Below are 21291 nucleotides of genomic sequence, written 5' to 3'. Positions count from 1 at the left end.
TATATATATATATATATGGTCTTTTAAAAAAATAGACACTATAAATTGGAATTAGAATTATTATGTGGGATATTGCGTAAATGAAAACAAAATGTAAAATGTGGCACAATACAACATTTTTTCCTGTAAATATATTGTGCATAAGACTCGTGAAAGCTCATCTGTGTTCTTTTCAGATTCACATTTACTTCTCGTACTACATTATCGGGTTTCCAGAAAAGGACCAAACCCTGTAGCGGTTCAGACTGAGTTTATCGAAGGCAGAAGTGAGACCAAGAGTTGTAGTGAGCTTTGTAACTTGGCCAGAGTGCCCAGAAGGTGGTGGAGGAAGCACCTGTTCTGCAGCCATTATCTTACCGCACTCTGAAGGACTCAGCAGCCTGACACATGACAGCCATTGTACTGATATACAAGCTCAGGATAAAGCTGTTTACCCGGCTCTTTCATGCATCAGTCCGTGTGCTCGGAAATGTGGTTTGATGTTTTGTGTTTGCTCTTTGTAGACAAAACAAAACAACAGCAACTATTTGGAGGGGCGGGGGGAGAGAGAGAGAAAAAAAAATGTTTGTTTATTTATTAGTTATGTGAAATCAGAGAATTAATCTGAATGTCAAAAACACTGTCGTCTTGAAAGAAAACAAAACCCTAAACATAACCCGTGTTGATCCTGTCTGGAAGAAACATTAATAAACACCCCCAGCTGGCCACAGATGTTGCCCTGAGGCCATGCTGAGTTTTAAGGCAGAATAAAGCATTGAGGTTCTTCTTCTTGCTGTATTTTTTTTTATGGTGCTTTATTTACTTGTTATGTTATCTTCAGTAAGTCCAAGGTTCTTAAAGGTCAAGTGCACATCTGTAGGTTGTTGAGGTGTGAAAGCCAGATGTGATCCTGTAGAGGTTTTGTGGGAAGTGTCGCATTTAATGTTAGTGAATGAAATCCAACAGAAACAAACTCTGTGCAAGTAAGATGTTTCTCCTCTTTGATGGAAAAAAAAAAGACCAGGAACACATTCTTCTCTTTAAAATGTTTGTGTTTAGATTCAAGTTGAAACTATGTACCACAGAAATGTTAGCATCTTTCAGCACAGTTGTCAGAAATGTGAAAAAAGGAAAAAGTTATTGTGGTTTGATGATGTTTGTTTGTGCTTAGCACTTTCACAATTGTGTTAAAGTGGAGGTACTATTGTTGAATATTGCAATAGAATTATTGGTTAAAAGTAACCTTGTTTTTATGTCCCTCTCTCTTCTTTTTAATCACCATTTTCTGGGTGGTGCGTATCAAGGTCCAATATTAGATTCTAGGTCCATTGAGAACATCCAATTAGCCCAGTATATTATGGGTTTAAAGAGTTTGAATACCGTGGAGTTGAAATGTGCCATTATTTGCGATATTGAAAACACTGATATTGCAATGTTCAGTTCAATTAAATAAATTGTGCTGCTCTAATTGACAATAATCACTCATTATATTTTGCTGGTTGCCAACCTTGCTTTTCATGTTATGTTATATTAATCGGTCTCCAAAATTCTCCATTAAGTTTGTCAATGTCAGTGTAATATAATTGACCATAAATATTACTCTAACTACTATTTACTCAATCAACTGAACTAACTTGAACTAACTAGAACCTTCTATTAGACTTTAGGTTAATCAATTGTTGTTGTTTGAAATACAAGCCCCTTGTGTTGTGCTCTGGTTGTGGGGAAAAAAACTGCCACAAAGAACGATGTGGTCAGGACTAAGAATAAAATTAGCAAAAACTTTAAATATTGGTCATTACCTTTTAAATGTTTTAATGATATATTTACATTTTTACATGCTGTTTGATATGTACTAAGTCTAAAGTAAGGGGCTTGGCTAAAGGTTTTGTAGCAGTAAAATACAAAACTTTATATTCTACCTGCAACTTTATACGAATGAGACTCGGAAAGCATCTAGTTCACTATGATAGCTATTCACAAGAGCACTATCTTCGAACGGTATATTTGAGCAGATTATTAGAAACTTATCAAAGCAGGTATGAAATGTCCTTATGATGAGTACAAATTGATGCATGTTTGCTCAGAAACAACCCATGGAGGATGGCTCATACTAACCATGCTTCCACTTCAGCTACAAAAAGGTAAAAATGCCAGAGGCACAATAAGGAGCAGCACCCAGAGCAGGATCTATATGATGTTGACAGAGTCTGATGATGATTAATGTTGTAATAAAAAAGGTCTCTGATTCCACGGATCACCACGTTACACCTTTTTATCTGAATGGGTGAGCTTACATCTGTTCTGTTGCATTGGTTTTGGAAGTCATCCTAGCATTAGTAGATTTTATTATACAGTAATAAATTTAATACATTCAACTGGTCTTGATATCAATCCTTCCCTTCATATCCATAAATAATCAATTTGGAAAAAATTCCTGGACTTTTCTTGGATTACTAAAGGGAATTTTCCGCTCTTGTTTATATTTCACCAAAGTTTTTTTGTTTTTTTTTTGCCCTAAACTATTATTCAACTCATTAAGATTTGGATGACGTGTTGTTGTGCTAACCTACTTTAAAAAAAATAAATGCTGAAATACTTTGCTGCGTTTAAGGGTTGGGACCCCTGGATGGTTTTTAGATAGAATGGATCGGTTTAACTGTGATTTATTTCAGCAGAGGAATGCCGAATCCCCTGAAGGATTCATTTTATTTTCCTTTGTCTAGAAGTTTCATGTGGTAAAGTTGCTGCATGTTTTTAATTTATGTTTTTTTTTTTTTTGGATAAAGTATTTGCCCTGAAGTGCGCTAACTCTGTTTTAAGGTATGTTTGTGAGCAGCAGGGTTAATGGGAGTTAAAGCAAACTTTTCCAGATGAGTTTATTAGTGGACTGTATGACTAAGAAATTAGCCTCTTATGTAGTTGGTTCTTTTTCTGGTGTTGTATTTCCTAAACATGGTACTTATGGCACTGAAAATGTAGCTTTATAGTTCTGGACTAGATTACGTTTTTTTTCTTTTGTTTTTTTGTTTTATATTGATTGTCCTTGATTGCAGTCATCTAAAAATAACCATAAAATGAACCATATGTGCTGAGTGTTGCATAACATAGCTACAAAAATCCTCAAAAGTTTTGGTGACAGTCATGAAGCAGAGGTTTGGAACCAGAACCCCAGAGCTTTATGTAATAAATCCAAAGCTGTGGCTCAACGGATGAAACCTCTGCAGCCACTGAATAGTACTTGAATAGCAGTGTTATTATGGTCATGTTGTTGACAGTTTGGTTTCTTGTTATCATTGTGCTGACCTTGACCGAAGAAGCCAAGTTTGAGGGAAACAAGCGTGTGCTTGCTTGTGCACCAAGCCACCCAGCTCAAGTAGAAATCTCTTCTTGTTTTGTTCGCTGCTCATCCTGCAGAGCTGATAAAGCCGGAGCTCCGGCCAGGCAGCACGCCATTGACCTTTTCACCCCCTCTCTGTCCCTCTCGCACCCGACACTTTGCATTGCACTTTCCATCATTGTGTTGTCTTCCTGCCATGAGCCTTTTCAATATGAATGAGGAAAGAACGAGGTAGAGGGAGGATGATCATGGAAAGACATGTTGTTGCATCTGCTACGTTTTCCTCAAGACATTGTCCTGAGAGTCAATCTAAATATTAGACTTTGTCACAGTGTTATTCTCAAACTTTGTCACCCTTTGTTATTGCTTTTTTGTAAAAAAAAAAAAAAAAAAAATTGCTCCTTGATTTGTGATTGCATGTTGTGCTTCCATGTTTGTAATGTTTAAGTGTTTTTCTGTACTTTATGGATTGGCCATTTGCAGGTATCAACATATACTATAGTTGTAAAAAAGTAACACTTTCAAGCACAACTTTCTGTCAAACCATTCCGCTTTAAAGTCAATGTTACTGGGAGACAAGGGAAAGGTCCAGAGTGATCAGGATTTTCTGCAGCTGCACGCTTCCCCCTCCTTTACCTGTTTCTTGCTGCTGTTGCTTTTTCCTAGACAAAGTCAGATGTTTGTAAAGCCAGAGAGAGAAAACCAAAGAGATGCCACTCATTGCCATTATCAGATTAATGGTGTTTTAAATGTTGGTGAGTGACGAGTGGCATGTCTGTAAAGCAGCAGACTGCGGGCTGACTACCTGGGCCAACAGCCGGGCTTATTAAGAAACAAATATCAGCTTGTTTGACTTTAGGTGTAATGTGATAAAGAGCAAAGCAGAAAGAATTGGTAATATTCTATGCAATAAAACATAATGACTTCAGAACTGCTAGTAAAATTACTGGTGGTAAGTCATCTGGACCGGCGTTGTGTAATTCAAATGTTTTTACATGTAAGTGCTGACAACAGCATTGTTTGTGCGAAGACTGCTACAAACTGAAAAAGACTCAAGTTAGCCATTTTCATTATTAGGTGCTATAGGAAAGAGATATGAAGGACAGATAATGTACTTTCTACAACATGTCAAGTCATGTCAGCTCATTCAGGCTGCAATAGAGCAATTTCTGTCAATAACTTGCTGTTTTTTTATAGGTCTGAACTTTTATATTCTGTCTCCTATGGAGCATTATGAGTTTAGTAGTGTTGGCAAATTTCAGAGTTATGGTAGGAGTTTACATGACCAATAAACTAGAGAGGACATTGGGATTTCAGTATTGGAGCTCTGCTAATCACTAAAAAAAATTTAAACTTATTATTACCATTGTTTTAATGGTATTTCACAGTGGTATTTCTCTGCTCTTTCACACACAGCCTGATATCCCCTGTGCTTCTGATACAAATAATTATTGGCCACTCACAGCAGGAAGACTGGGAAATTAGCTGTTCTTATGATATAATGTTTCCTAAAGAGAAATTGCAATTGAACTGTACACATTGACTTTGGCCAAATATTTTGGGGTTCCTTTCATGAGCTTCTCATAATAGTTTGCTGGAATTTTGTCCCATTCCTCCCGACAGAACCAGTGTAACTGGGTCAGGTTTTTAGGTTGCCTTGAACACACTCACCTGTTCAGATATGCCCAGACATTCTCTATATGATTGAGGTTGGCTTTAATTTCTAATGTCTTTAGATGTTGCTTCAATATTTCCACATAATGTTCGTTCCTAATGATGCCATCTATTTTTTGAAGTGCACAAAACATATGATGACTTTTGTTGATTCTCTCCCTCCAATTTGTAACTAAGCTGACAATCTTGCTTGAAGGATTTATGGATTTGAGCTAATTTGTAGTAACAGGAACCCTTGAGAGGGTTTCCGATCCTCCAAAGTTTGTTTGTATTTCCACAGTAACACGATGTTGGTTTGTAGACAGATTGCCGTTATGTGTCGTAACAAAGTGCAAAGAAGGCGATGCCAAAGATGTGAGAAGTCGTTCCCTCTCTGCCTTTTGTCCTGAGTCATCTTTAGCTGTGGCTGCTGCTCCAGTAACCGCCAGCCTGCACCAGCTTGAGCAGGCTTTAATGTCCAGTCATAGCATAAGAATGTCATCTTATCCTGTTCAGGCAACAGCTCCCTGTTGCCTTGTCTGTTATTGCTGCTCATTGTTATGTTTAGTAGGTCTATCTCCATATGGAGTGCTTGTTGCTTGCTGAATTGTGTGGTTGCAAATCTTTCAAGTTGAGTTGCAGCACATGATGCAGAGAGTTTAGCTGGAGGGTAGCGGTTTGGTCTGCTTTGACATCAGCAAGCGTGTCCCAGAGTTCCTATGTCATTTGATTAGGGTCTAATTTGGGAACAAGAGATGCCCTTTATCTTTCACCATGTGGGGGGTTTCTACGTGTGGGCATGCAAAGTTTAAAGGTCAGCTTTCCTATGCATTGACCTTTGCATTCACTGCACTGCAGTGGATGGTTTTGCAGTGCTATAGATAAATGTACGACATTTATCTATAGTTGTTCCACTGGCTCTGTGTAGTGTCCGTGTTGTCTCTAACTCTGTCACGTAAAGGACAAGGCTCGTACAAGTGTTTTTACGGTGCTCCAGTCTCTCGAAAATCTTTGATTAGTTTCCGCTTGTAAAATTTCCCAGTTTTGCTCACATTCTTATTAATGTATTGTGTGAATAAAGTATAAAAGAAAAATAAAATTTCTTAATCCAGATGTTTTTTGGGGGGTTGCAACATATGTTCTTGTGTGTTTACCCACTGGTGAGCATTTATTCTTAAAATAACATGACCGAAGTTCAGGTTCTTGTAAATGCCAGCATTTATGTGTATTAGGTGGAGCGACTGTAGCTCAGTCGTAATCGTCTTGCTATTGGAAAGTTGTAGGTAACGTTCCAGCTTCCTTCTGTCGTATTTTGATGTGCAGCTGAGCAAGTCACCTAAACCCCAGTTGCCTGAATCTGCTTAGCAGTGTATAAATGTGTTAGTGCGAATAGATGAATACGTCTGTACTGTAAAGTGCTTTGAGTGGTCAGTATGACTGGAAAGATGCTATATATATATACATATTCAATTCATTAATAATTTATATACAGATTTTGCAGCATTGGAAACATAATGAGCGTTTTTGATTGTATGTGCCACTCATATGAAGTGTCCCCACTTTCATTAAATTGAGAAATTAAAAAGTTCTTATTTTAATAAAGCTAATGCATCATTTTCACTGAGCAGTATGGCGTTGGTCGGTATGGTTCAGTACATTATTTTGTCTGTTTCCATTGTAAAAGCGGCCCATACACCTGACCCATACAGACCATTCCTGCTTCTGTGAGTGGGGCTGTTATTGTGATACAATATAGTCCACTGATTGGGGGACAGTAAAATGTCACAAAACATACTAGAGCATCATATTTAGAGAGAGAGACCTAACGACTGAGAGCACAACTGTGGTAGAAATGTTCTCCTGAATACACCGGACCATAAGATAGCATACTGAAGCTCACATATCCATGCCATACTGCTCAGAGGAAACAAGTGAGATAACATGAACAATAGGTAAAGATTTGTGGCGAGAGAAAGCTTTTTAAGATGTCAGATTCTTCAAATATGTCAAAAGTTGGGAAATATTTTGCTTGCGTTTAATGCTAGTTTTTAACCCTCTCATGGTCTTAAGAGATGGGGTCATTTAGACCTCACGGTGCGGTCTGGCGGGGCTGCGCTGACCTGGCATACTCTTTTTTTGTTTTTTTTTGATGTGGTTTCGGAAAACGATGGTCTGATGGGACAACCCCCCTCCACTCTCCGTTTCCCTGCTGTCCGCCCGAGACATAAGCCATGCTCCTCCTGAGTGTTACGCTATCAGTGGGTCAGTGCTTTCCAAATAAATTGGAAATCTGATTCAGCCCAATTGTGGTGTAATTCCAGTCACTTCACAGTATGTCATGTATTTTCAACATTGACTCCAAACGGTAAAGGGATGATACCTTAGCATACTTTCCACACGTGTAATAGACTTTAGGTCGATTTGTCCACACGTGGATATACGCACACAGAAACAGGATATTACATCTGCAGTGATCTTCTGGGCTATTCAGTTCCAAATGTGTTTATCTCCTTCATCACAACAATGAATGGCATAGCTGGAATACTTTAGGACAAGCTCAGAGTTTTCCTCACTTGGATCCTGTCTGGTCGCAGGATCACACACACGCACACACATCGCCACAATGCAGTTTTTAACAGATTTCCTGAGGTCTATTGTATCTGCTGGAAGATGGTGGCATCCTGGTCCAAACCCGCAGCTTGAACAAGCCAAATCCCTCCCGCTCTCCTTCTTTCCTTGCTTCCGCTCGTAATCTCCCTTTTCCTGTTCTTCTTCTCCGCTCTGACTCCATCTCCTCTGCTCTTGTTTTTTGGCCACACTGGCTTGCACATCCATTTATCCAATATTCCATCTGTTTCACTCTTGCCCACCCTTTCTTTCCGCCTGTCATATCTCCACCTCCCCTTCGTTAGACCAAAGAAGCAGTCTAAACAACATTTTTAGAGCCAATTGAGCCTCCAGCACAAACAGAGAAAAACCAGACACAAACACATTCAACTCTCTGACCTGCCTACCTTTGGTGTTCTGCCCCCATCCATTGTTCCACTCCCACTTTCAAAGTTTAGCTATTCAAAAGGTATTGCAGCAGAGGCAACAATCTATAACTGTGCATGTCTACCTAAACACTGTACCACAAAAAATATGTTCTTTATCAAGCTGCAGATGCTGTGTGTCAACTTTGGAAATTACTCATTCTGCCGCTTTGAGACCATAATCCTTTTTATTATGTTTCATTATGGTAACACTGTTTCTGATTTTCTTTGCCCAAATGATTTCTAAAATTCTCTGAGGTCTGGCATGCCTTACAGAATTTGTGCAATCCTTAAATTCTCGGTAAACAATGTGCTTGAAAATATAAATAGTGCATTATTTCAGTGAGATTTCAGGGGAAAAAAATGTATTGTTGGGAAATCATTAGTCAGGCCTGCTTTACTTGGTTGTATGTCAACCTCCCTGAGGTTCAATCTTTAACCCAGTATGTAATATAATGAATAAATTTTACTTTTTCACTGGTAAAGGTTAAACTTTTCCAACTTGTTTTCCGTTCAAATAATACTAAAATCATTCATGCTCCAGGCGTAATAGTGTTATGTGAGGGTCTTACTTTTATCACACCATTATAAGTAAGTTAAGTAAATAAGGTCCTTTTCTGTCCATCTCAATTCAAATGCTTTGTAACATGTGGCTTCGCTGCTAATTTTCAGGGAAAATAAATCCTAATCATGCTACTTCCTGCTACATGGCGTGCTCAGTAGACGTAATTGCTGCACTGGAACAGGATGTCCTGTCTGTGCTTTCCGTAGTGCTGTTAGGTTTAACCATGACGTTATGAAGTGCCACGCTGATGCCCGGGAATCTTTAAAGAATATTACTTATTCTTTAAAGATTTCCCTGGTGAGCATTTTCATGGTCATGGGATGAGCGAGTTTCTTTCTGGATTAAAGTATGACAAGGCAGAGAGGCCAATTTATCAATTTCATCTCTCGCCACTAGGGGCCATGTTTATCTTGCCACCACGCAGTGAGTCAGGATAGTAATGGAGGTAAAACAAAAAAAATCTCCATACTTACTGTCAGAAAACTGCAGCCAAAAGGGTCATGCCAAATCTCCATGACAACCATTAGGTGGATATTTGGGAGGCACGACAGGAAAAAGTCCACTGTCCTATCAGCTCAAATGTAGACATGGGAATTTGTAGATGCTGCTGAAGCTTCTGCTAAACATGGGATTTGGTCAGATGAGATTAAACACTAAAGGTTGGTCTGATGGAGAAGTCAGCTGGCCAGGCAACCTTGTCCGGGTGCACAGTATTATTAAGTATTTGAAAAACCCAGACATTTTATGTAAAAATCTGGTGACCTCTGAAAGAAATGTAACAAGTGGGTCATCAATGCTTCTTTCAGAGGAATAATTACCACAAACAATATAGCCCCCAAAAATATTCACAAAAATGGTCCAACAGACATAGAATCAACCTTCCTTCCTGGTCATCTTAGTCCCAAGACCTAAATCGTGTAGAAAACACTGTGGGGTGAGCTGAAGAGAACACTGTGTAATAGAAGCCATAATTTTGAGAAATCTAAGGATTTACTTAATAAATAAATGAATTACAGTGTACTACTGCGTTTATCATTTTTAATTATATTTCCCCACATATGAAATGATTGTGGAGGGGGCTATATCTGAGTATTGTAAATAATCCATTATAGTTGGAAAAATGATCTCCTTCCTGAACATGTTTCCAGTTCTGCCAGCCCGGAGGATGGAGGCTGTCGAGAGAAAGGAAAGCACCCACCTTCTTCACCGTTGTGCTGACGGACATCGATTCGGACCGACACTACTGCTCTTGCCTCACCTTCTATGAGGCTGAAGTAAATCTACAGGTGAGACCTACTACCCTGACTCCCACTCAGCCCGAAAATGCATCGATGTTAAGAGGGTTTTTATTTTATTAATAAAAGAGCAGAAGAAGTGAGTGCAGAGGGGAAATAATGCGATTTAAATCTCTCATGAGCTACTAACATGATTTCATATTTCTGGAGTAGTGCTGAGCACGAGGCCACCATCGTCCTTTGGTTTGCTTGCATGTCTGTCAGAAACCCTTAAAGCTAATGCACTCTGTTAGCAATTTCAGTCTTATTTATTTTGTTTTTTTGGAACATTTTTTGGAGTTTTTCTGACATTTAAAAAGCCATGTTGTGTGTGTGTGTGTGTGATGTCTTCCAAGATTTCAGGCATTATATGAAAACAAAAGCCTGTTTAGATCCTGTCTAATAAATCTCGACTTGGCTGACAGTTTCACTTGTAAAGAAAGAAGATGGACCAGTGCTCCTTCCAGCACTGTTTGCTTATTCACACGTGCACACAACATTGGGTTTGACTGCAGATTAGAGGTCACAGCATAAATGTTCAGAGCTCTCATTAATTATTGATTACAACACATATGTTTGGAGGAGAACATTTTATACTCAGGAATGAACTTGTTAATCTGTGTTTCTACCGAAAGCCCAGAGAATACCGAGGTAATTGTTTCACTGTGTTGGCCCTTTGTAGGAGGCCTTAGACGGCGCCTGTCCCCCTGCCCACGGTGACTTCACATCCTTTCACATGTGGACAGCAGTCGTCAATCACATTCCAGTTAGATCAGGGAAACTTTTTTTCACGTTAAATTTGAAAGGCAGTCGTGCTTGAAAAAAGGCATCCACTTCGGAGGAGTAATTTTTGTGGAATCTTTGAAATGAGTCCTTCAGCATTTCCACATTATTTTACCTCAGCTTGTGGTAATCAAAAGAATAGCCCTTACTTAACTTTCTTTTTTCTTTCACCAAGCGCATTTTCTGATCTAATCAAAAGCATCAGAGCTTAAAGTGTTTGCTTTAATGTGGCGCTTTAGGGGAAGAAAATGACCAAAATGAGACCAGTTGTTTGGCTTTCTCAGGAGACTTTACAAAGGGGTCAATCTACAGATTGAACTCCCACAGACTGAGCTCCCATTGCTCATCACTACTTTGTGAAGCTTAGCTGATACAGATGAAAGCAGCAAATTATGCTAGTACTGCCCAATATTAGGCAGGTCATACAATTATGATTGGCATGCAAAGCCTGATCTCATGTCACCTGGAACATTTTAGTTATAAGGTACTCAATTTTTAATAGTTTTTTATAATACTGATGTTGGCGCACTGATAATGAAGTGACAATACAACATGCAGTCCCAGATTGCAATGACATTCATTTATATGTTGTCTTTACTTGCCATTAGCAACAAATTTAAATTTTGAAATCACATTTCATACTTGTTTTTTCAAGACAAATCAAGCTTTAGCGCGACAGCCTATGGGATGTTGTTGCAGTTTTTAAATAGTCTATTTACAAGGCATAATAGATCTGGTGATCTGTGCATAACGTATGGGGGGCAGTATCATTGGAGAGTTAATTTATTTCAATCATTTAGTTCAAAAATGAATCTCATCCTATATAGATTCATCACACAGAAAATTATATATTTCCAGTGTTTATCTTTTAATTTGTATAGCTAAAGTTTATAGTTAATGAAAACCTCAAATCTAATTTTTCGGAACAGTGAATATTAAATATATACATTAAATACACAGGTGCATATTAAAGAGAAATGTTGTTTAATATTCTACACAACTGCGGAGAGGACTGCTGACTCACTTGTCTAGCAGAGCTCAATCGAGACCGTCCACCAATGTTGTGAGCCAGAAAAGGACACTGCTAAAGAGTCAGAGTGCTGTATTCAAGCATACCAATGGAAAGTTGTGGGGAAGGAAAAAGTGTGGCACAAGAAACTAGAACAATGGCCGCTTAGGGATTGCTGTTTGCCATCGCTTCAAGAGCCCCCAGACACAGGTGAATTCTGCCACTTATGAATCAGAGAGCATGTCAGCAATATTTTATCCAAGCAACGGAAAAAAGGGACTGGATTTACCATAAAAGAAAAAAAAATCCTTAATTTTTTCACTTTCAGTAACAAAAGCAGAAGTGTTCACCAAATGAGTCAGTGCAAACTCAGACTGCAAAATCAGAGTTAAAACCTCAGTCCTTTTTTTTAGCTTTTGTCTGTCAGCTTTACACCAAGAAGCGTGGTTGAGAAGACTTCCTCTTTTCTAAGAATGTGTTCAACGTATTGTCTCATTGTAAAAAAAAAAAAAAATATATATATATATATGTGTGTTTTTGTTACTGGAAGTAATTCTGTATGCTACAACAGTTGGTAGGGTTGACTTTTATTAAATTGTAACAGAAAGCAAGAAAAGATCAATTTTGTTTTCGAAACACACTTTTGCCTTTATTACAGCGTTCAGTTTTGATGATACCCAAGAAGACAATAACCGAAATGCAAATGCATCTGAAAATGAAATATGATGAAGACACAAGGATAATAAATACTGTACTTGGAAAAATGAACTTTTGAATTTAGCACCACACCTTACCTTTTGTTTCTTTCTGTTTTGCCTTTCTGGTGTTAATTATTAGATTAGATACATTTTGCCCCCTCGCATGCATGCAAACAGAGACGCATTCCAATATTCGTCTTAAAGCCCTGAAGATCCTCCGGAAAGTTGAGGGTGTTTTGACAACCTTTTCTGTCTGAGCTGACGTCCTTATCTGCTCACGTGCATCTCGGAGAACGTTCACGCAGCCGGTGCAGGAATGTGTTTTGATTAATAATTAAACCAAATTTTAGGATTGACAGAGAAATGTGACTGATGTCTGACTCACGTATGTTAAATCCTCCCAAGATAATTGCAGACTTTTAATATCTTTTCGCAGTCTGGAGAAATACTTCAGATGCTCGCAGGGTTTAATTTAGGATTTAATTTATCCATGATTCAGTTAGGCCACTTGTTGGGTAACAAGAGTCAACTAGATCCAGATTAAACCTGTCAATTACAGACGTAAACCAAACACATTCTGACATACATAACATATTTGTCAGTTCTTGTTTTTAATATTGTTCTGCATATTGTTCTGGTGCTGGCATGCTCTCCTGTCAGGTTCCAGCTCTATGACTCTATTCTGAGGGCCTGAAAATGTTTTATTTTTCTTAAATGCTTCAGGGAGCAAAAAGCATCGAGGCTGACGGAGATGAAGATGAGGAGGCAGAGGAGGATGGCCTGATCCAGCCGGCTCAAGTGTTTGCACCAAAAAGTCTCATTCTCGTGTCCAGACTGGATTATCCTGAAATATTCCGGGTAATAAGGCACTGTTTGATTAAATCTCGATTAAAAATATTTTTCTGCTTGTTCAGAAGAAATTCCTGGAATTTTTTGTCAAATTATTGTTTTATCTTGTTATCCTGAGATATCCCTCATACAGTCTGCAGCACAGGTCAAGTTGGTTTAAGTGTAAGCATTTACGTCACTGGAGCAAATTAGCCGTAGTGTCTTATGAGCCTCTTATCTTATTTCACTGCAAATTTTAATTACACAGAAAGTCAGACATGCTACCTTGTCCAATATTGACAGACATGCTATCTGTCCAGTATTGACCTAAATGTTACTGCAATCAATTTTCCTCTTATTTTACTGTATGCATGAAACTCTGCATGTTTTCCCCACAGGGATGCTTGGGGCTCATCTACACTGTGTATATCGACAGCCTGAACTTCCCTTTGGAGGGCCTGGTGGCCAACCTATTTATATTCCAGGTTCCTGTTGCAGGTGGATCTCAGGTGTGTCTTCTTTCTTTAAGATACAACGCAGCTCTGCTACTTGAGTGGATTCCAGACCACTAGACTTTATAGAAATGGTCCCTGACAGTCACTGCATGGAGGTGAGGTCTACAGCGTGATTAGATTGTTGCCGCGACGCCAGCAGTGAACATCATGTTCAGACAAAGTCTGAAATTGTTGTCAGACCGTAGGATTTTTTCCTACTATTTTGAGCAGAGCGAGTCCCCTCTGGCTACTAGGGAGAAGACTGAGAAGCATTTTTTTATTTTTATTTTTTTAAGAATTGCTCTTTCAAAATCAAGATCTGTTAAATCTTTCCTCGTTGGGAGGTTTCCGTAGTTTAGAAGTTGAAAGCAGACTTGATTAATAGTTTGAAAAGCAATAGATAAGTATGAGACAGTGGAGAGTGTACATTATATTGTTCAAAAGTACATGTTGGTAATCATTAGTGGGGTAACAGTCATTAATAACTGACATGTTTTGAAAGAAAATGTGCAGACTGTTGGCAAGACACCCAAACACGATCGCTATGTATGAAAACCAGGTCTGCTCCTCACTACTGTTTTTTTTATTAATGTATAATTTTTTTATTAGGGATTTTTTTTTCAGCTGTACTTTTTTTTTTTCAAACATCTTTAGGAGCTTAAATTTGTTTTATGACTTATAACACATAAATTTGGCACTTATCGCATGCCAAAGAAATAACATATGAAGTGCCAACCTTAAAGAAACAAAAAAAATAATCCTCTATTAGGTTTGCTCTTAAAAAATAAGACACCTGAAGGTTGGACATTAGGGCCTCACAATATATCCTTATCACAATCCCGGTGTGCACAACAAAAAATTGTCAAGAGGACTATTTGGAATGCAATAATTGTTGACTGATATATTAAATGTTAAGAGCTCACTTTTTGCCAATATGGTGTTTAGTCTGCTGGTTGGAGTTTTTGTCTGTTCACACAGCGGCATGGAGAAAAAACAGCACATTTTGTTGTGCGTTTAGCAGCTTCAAATAAATCTAAATCTGGTATCAGTGGCATTTGTTACCAATGCATTTTGTTAAACCAAAAAACCTTACCAAGCATCCAAATTTACATTCAAACCCAGCCTTTAAACCCTTCTGGTCTTTGAAAATGTATTCAAATGACTACATGAGTTTCATCACAATACACAAATACTTGGCTACACAGACCACACTCACACACAGAGTGGAGATGTTGCAGCAGTGATAGTTGGGTTACATCAACAAACGGACTTGAAAGTTGCAGTGACATTATGAAGAATTGTTTAAAACATTCCTGAGGTCTTTTCCGAAACTCTGTTAATATGACTGGATCTGTTAGCTTCTTGTGAACTTCTATCATAAAGTTCACAAGAACCTGTGATACAAGTTCTTGTGCCGTCACTGTAGCTGATTTGTTCAGGGATGACAAAACAACTACCAAAGTTGTGTTTTCTTGGGTTAAAAAAACACAACAGTTCACCTGACCATAAATCTGACTTATTGATTGTCGGCTGTGTTGCAGTTTGACACGGGGCGTGAAGCTTGCGGAAACTTACCATAACATCCTTCTGGCACGTTTTTCCTCTTCGTATTGCAGAAACTGTTCAGCCTGGGAGCAGGAGACCGGCAGCTCATCCAAACACCTCTGAACGACACGTTACCTGTCACATTCAAGAGTGTCGCCCTGCTCTTCCAGCAGCTAGGTGGGTCCAGGCTCTGAAATCCTATAATTTAGGACACTTTGTGACAGATTGTGGCCTTTTGGTATCCTTGTAGCTAAATGTCCAATAAATATACTATGCAGAAATTATAAAATTAAATAACCTGTTCTTGTAAATGTTGTTTTAAAAATCAATATAACACAGCTTACTGCATGTAAAATAAGCATTTATTCCTTTGTAAAAGCTTGACTTTACTTTTAGTCACATGATTTGCACTTTTGCACAGTCGAGACTCGCCGTGAGCCATGAAAAGTTTATGTTGCAGAAGAAATGTTTTCAGGTTTTCTCTTTTGTCCCTTCAGTCATGGCCTATTTTGCATGAATTGAAATGAACACATGATCCAGATTTGAAGCAATCTTCACGTTTTACATCGCATATGATTTGCAACACGTTTGATTGTGCGGAGTTAAAGGATTTGCGCTGGCGATACGTGCTTTGTTAAACGCATTACACGCCTTATCCGCGGTGACTCATATCTGGTGTTAGTTTAGCTGCTTTAAGAGGGAATATCTGTCACTCCACTCTTCCCTGTCATGGTTTGGCATGAATCATATTATGAGCTATCAAACATTAATTTGTATTTGAGGTCATTCGTGAAGAACCACGCTTATTTCACTTTTGCAGCATGCATTTGTTAGCTCGGGGTGAAATTAAATATAATTCACCTGAAATTTATTCTGTAATGGAAAGTTGGCCCCATTTGGTCAGTGGAATGTGGTTTGACCCAGAACAGCCTCTATTTCCTTTGTGCATTAACACCATACTTTTTTTTTTTTGTTTGGACAGAATGAAGAACATGCATATGGGGGATACTTGCACAATAGTTTTGATTGGGGTTATGCTGAGGTTATGCATTTTCAGCCAACCTGGAAACGAATAACAATGTTGACATTAAATCCTGCCACGGGCCAGTCGGTCCTCATAAACCTGCTTCCATTAATCAGCAAAGTGAGCTACGCAGTCACTTTTGTTTGCTCAATTTACCAGCCATTGAACATGTGTGGGAAAAGCTACTCTGGTTTTATTTTGTTGAGCTAACTCTCGGGGTTATAAAGGATAATGCAGTGCAGTTAAAGAGCATTGGGAGTTTAAATGTGCTTCAACTTTACTTTTGATTCGGTTTTTTGTATTTTGGAGCTTGAAAGGGACTAATCAGCTGTCCCCCAATTTCTGTTGTTATTGTTATTTTTGGTCAATGTTTTTTGATAAGTTTATTTTTACATAATCATACAGAAAAATCATATTCCCTATGCAGGCAGCAAAGCAGCAGGGCTTCTGTACTGTCTTTATGGGGCTCCTTTTATTACACATTTATCTATACTCCGACAAGTGAGAAAAGATAAATTGATAACTTATACACAAACAGAAACAAGGACTGTTTCATCCCCGCTGATTAGGTCATTTTTATGTCCATATTAGGACGGCTTTGTACACATGCAGGTCGGCATATCGCTCTGTGTGTGCATAGGTCACAGAGTCACCAGAGAGGAATGTGTGTCAAACATGTCACATTGCCCAGGAAGCCCCCCCCCCCCCCCCCCCCCCCGGGGGTCGAGACAAAACGGGCCATCAACAGCCCCGCTGTTTGTTGTTTGTTGCCTTTGTTTTGCTTCTTTCTGCGGGGGCTCTGCCTGTCACTTCTTTATTTACGGCTCGGAAATGCGTCGCTGCTTCCATGAGATAAGTGCACACCTGGATTCACCTTGATTCCCAAACCCGAACTTCGGCTCCTCCAGTCTGCCGAATGTGTTAATGATAGATGAAGGTGGAAGAAGACCCCGTTGAAATTGCATAATTCGGTTCCACTGCGTCTAGTTAAACGAGCCGATTTGTTGGAAAGAATCTGTTGGGACTCGTGTTTCCTGTTTATCACTGAGGCGCTGCGCTCAGACCCAGCGCCCCCAGCGGTGCGGATATGTCTGCCGGGTTCCTCTCTTCTTATCACTCCAATGTGTGATGAATTGGTCTGTCAGTTCCTTGATAGGAAACAATAACAGGAACTATAAACTTAGAATTCATCCCGATTGTCACTCTGGTATTTGAAATATTATTTATAAAATATCAGGGTATGTCATTTCCTTTTGTTGTTTTTTTTGTTTTTGTTTTTTTTGCAGAAAACTGTTCCGTTGAGCTTTGAATAATTTTAGCTTTTGTGTCTTTTTGAATAAATTAAAACAGTCGAGGGGGAAATTACAGCAATTCCAACTATTATTTCTGCAGTTTCTGGGGTTAAGCATCTTAAATCTCTTATTTTAAACTGAATTCTGCTATGGCTTTTAAGAAAGCAAGTCAATAGTTAAATGCATATTAGATGGAACATTCTGTAGCAGTACATTTCATTTTATTAATATTCTAGCTCAATATTATCACTTTTATGTATATCTGCAGCAGAAAACAAGTTCTGCTGCAAACTTGTTTTCTGCTAGTTTAGTTTTCAACAGACTTGCAGTGAAACATGAAGTGACTTGCTCTCTGCTGAAATAAAGGCCCCACCAACAACTTTGAGGCTTTTACTCTCTGCCATAAAAATAACAGTCATGAACCCTTTAATTGCATTGTTGTAAGTTGATTCAAACATCACATGTCAGTTTCTGCCATCATCACGGTGAATCAGCTTTAGATGTTCCCAATTGTTTCTTCGAGGATTCTTCTGTGGTGGATTTGGCTTTCACGAACCGATCCAACAGCATGGTGTTTATTTAAAATCATAGAAGCATGTCTTGAAGCCGTGATGGACATTTACGTAACCACCATATGAGTTGTGGGTGTTGTAATCTGTTTTTTTTTTGTTTTTTTTTTAAGGTTTAAAAGAGTTTTCCACACATAATGAGAAGTGTTTGAAGAATGATGGAAGTCAGGAGTTGGTTACAAGTCAGATTCTAACAAATACCTCATCAGGATTTTTTGTTCTTCTGTTTTTTTGTTTTTTTTTGTTTTTTTTTCAGGAATCCAAAATGTTCTGAGCTTGTTTTGTGCGGTTCTGACAGAACACAAGGTTTTGTTCCACTCCAGCAGCTACCAGAGGCTGGGAGAAGCATGCAGAGCCCTGGAAGCGCTCATGTTTCCTCTAAGATACAGGTGAATGTGCACGTAAACTTTCTGCCCAGACAAATAATCACATGACTTTCCACTATGACTCACGTGTCTTATGATCTTACTGATAATTAACCTTGCTCCCCATTCCTTTCCAGAAACTTTGTTGCATAAGTGCACCGTCTGTGAATTTGTTTCCCTTTTTCTAGAAAGCCGAACAGAACTTCCTCTATCCTGTTTTACTGCTCGATGTACGCATGCATCAGTCTTCCTGTACCAGATTTGCCAAAATAACATTTCTTCAAAATAACCGTAGTCATGATTTGAATACGTGACTTAATATTTTTTAATTGATGAGTTGATAAGTATGTAAAACAGTTTGATAAAGAGTGAACGGCAAGCATTGATCAACCAAAGCCCTGTGACTAAAATCTATTCAAAATATCCACCATTTTCTGACAGTCTTTCTTTCTGTCGTGCCAGCTATTATGTTTTTTTTTTTATTTATTTATTTTATCCTTGTTCATTTAGGACATGGCTGGATTATATCAGTTCCCTTTTGACACCTTCAGATTGACTAGATTATAGTTAGCCCAAGTGAGTCAATTTGACTCTTGACATCAATGTTCATAAATGTTGAGTGATGCGCCAAAATAATACCCGTTTTTCTGCCTGAGTGGCGGCAACATACTGCAACAAGCCTACCGGTGCTTATTGGATGTTGCAAGATTTTGTTGATGGTCATAATATTATTATTTTAAACCAGTGGATTCTGTTACACCTGAAAGTAAGTCGACATTTAGTCCCCGAGGGGGAAAACAATTCTGATGAACCAAAGATTTTAAAGGGCTTGTTTTGTAAATAATGTAGCAAAACGGGTATGCCCACCAAAGCCAGTGTACGTGAAACCAGTTGTAGCAGTCTGAGGTTATGTTTTTAGATGTATTCACATAGATAGCTGGACTTTAGTTCTCAGAGCTGACAATCACAGCTCCATCCTGGCCTCTCCTCTGAACGAGTGTCCTTTGGCAAGACCCTCAATCCAAATTTCTCGTCGTCATGGCTGGCTAACAGCATGCATGCCAGCTCAGATGCCTCAGCAAGGCTTTACTATTTATACCGCTGAGCCTGAGGATGTTAAAACCATACTAGACTTTACTTTTTATTTTTTATTTGACTTGCACCAGTTCACAAAATCCCTATTTCCACTCTTTTTTTTTCTTTTTTTTTTTTACTTTTATGTTTTGTATAAAACCCCTGAAATTTAATACAATAATAATAAATTATCCACTATTTATTGTTTTTAAAAATAACAGTCTCTAGGAGATGCTTTGTAAAAGAATGAGTCAGTTGGGCGTTAGGTACACCGTGTGGCAGTCTGAGGTTTAAGTTTAGTGGACTGATTTTTAACTAAGAGATTATTTAAAGCTGTCAGGACTTTTTTTTTTTAACCTAATTTACTCTCTTATTTGCTCTCAAAACAAGCAACCTTCCTGCTCACTCTAGATGAACCAACATACTGGATTGTTGCTGTTTGCATGATCAGCGCTTGTCGGCTAGGTGCTTGAAAACTGTCTGTGGTAGGATTGAACATAGACGATTAAGTTGCTCAAGCAATGCAGCTGCAAAGTTGTTATTTTTGTTGTTTTATTTGCACATCTAGGCATTGAGCTCACATTCAGGAAATAACACAGGAGAAGTGAAAAGTTATTGGGGTTTTTTGCATGAAGTGTTCCATCCCACGGTCTTATGTTTAAATAAATTGCAACACACTTCAGTTTGTTAAAGGTTGTGGTATGAAAGCCATTAAAGATGTCGGCCTAACACTAGAAATTATATATCTTTACATATAAGAAACAAAGGAGGAGCACAAAATGGGAAGTAAACATGTAGTTTTGTTGTAAGACTAGGGCTGTTGCTAGGAGGGACTGTTTGCTGCCTAATAATTTCAAACATCCTTCAGGCGTTTTGTTGGATCTTGCAAGATTCTTGATCCATAAACCTACAGTTCATGTACTGAACCTTTTAACATCCAGATTCAACTGAAGATTTATTAAATTATTTGCCCATCCAGTTTTAGAAAGTATCAATTTTAAGTTTGATAAATTCCTGGATGGTTTTGTTTACAGGTAAATGTTTTCAGCCTAACTGTAAATGTACTATGACTCAACATTTCATATTTCAAAACATGCCTTTAGTTTAAGGTGTAAAACAGCTGTGCTGCACAATACAAGTGTTGAGTAATTTTGGCGTTGTGGGATTATAAGAAATGTGTTTAGACATGAGGAGATGTGCATCATGTCTGTTTAAATACTTTCTGTTTTTTACTCCATGTCACACAGGACAGGTTTCTAGTAAATGACGTTAATTAAACATTTTCCAAAAGTTTGTACAATATTTAATTACCAAGATTGAGAAATGTGTTGGATGGAGCCTCAGGTGATGTCTTACTTTTTCCATCTTGATTATGCAACATTTCATTTCAACATTGCCACGAATTGTTTTCTATCAGTAGAACTGCATTTTGACATGTACTAATTGTTGGTGTCTTTTCTCTACATGTTCAGCTACCCGTACATCCCTATTCTACCTTCACGGTTGCTGGAGGTGTTGAGCTCGCCCACGCCTTTCATCATCGGAGTCCACTCCATGTTTCAGAATGAAGTCCAGGATTTGGTGAGTTCTCATTTTAAGGGATTTTAAGCATTTTGTTAAAGTATTTACTTTCACAGTTTAGAAAAAGGTTGTTTTTGTTTTTTTTATCGTCTGACTTTAAGCAGCATCCTTGATAGATATGCCTGTATTATCTTATTGCTTCAGTCAAATCATCTGCTCAGTGTTTATATATATATATAAACACTG

General features: G+C 38.4%; 1 protein-coding gene across 5 annotated transcripts in view; it reads left to right on the top strand.

Annotated features, from left to right (window-relative positions):
• The window catches only part of sbf2 (SET binding factor 2), a 98009-nt gene that overhangs the window by 26140 nt on the left and 50578 nt on the right, over window positions 1-21291 (top strand). For all 5 annotated transcript variants that reach the window (XM_007554103.2, XM_007554102.2, XM_016672471.1 and 2 more), the window contains exons 3-8: window positions 9718-9855; window positions 13057-13191; window positions 13560-13670; window positions 15272-15377; window positions 18342-18474; window positions 20997-21105. In XM_007554103.2, the coding sequence (XP_007554165.1) occupies window positions 9718-9855; window positions 13057-13191; window positions 13560-13670; window positions 15272-15377; window positions 18342-18474; window positions 20997-21105 (732 nt within the window). The remainder of the gene's footprint in view (window positions 1-9717; window positions 9856-13056; window positions 13192-13559; window positions 13671-15271; window positions 15378-18341; window positions 18475-20996; window positions 21106-21291) is intronic.

Source organism: Poecilia formosa, unplaced genomic scaffold, assembly GCF_000485575.1.
Source record: "Poecilia formosa unplaced genomic scaffold, Poecilia_formosa-5.1.2 Scaffold61, whole genome shotgun sequence".
Classification (NCBI taxonomy): domain Eukaryota; kingdom Metazoa; phylum Chordata; class Actinopteri; order Cyprinodontiformes; family Poeciliidae; genus Poecilia; species Poecilia formosa.
The sequence above is the reverse complement of the archived record's forward strand: the minus strand, read 5'-3'. Positions and strand labels throughout refer to the sequence as shown.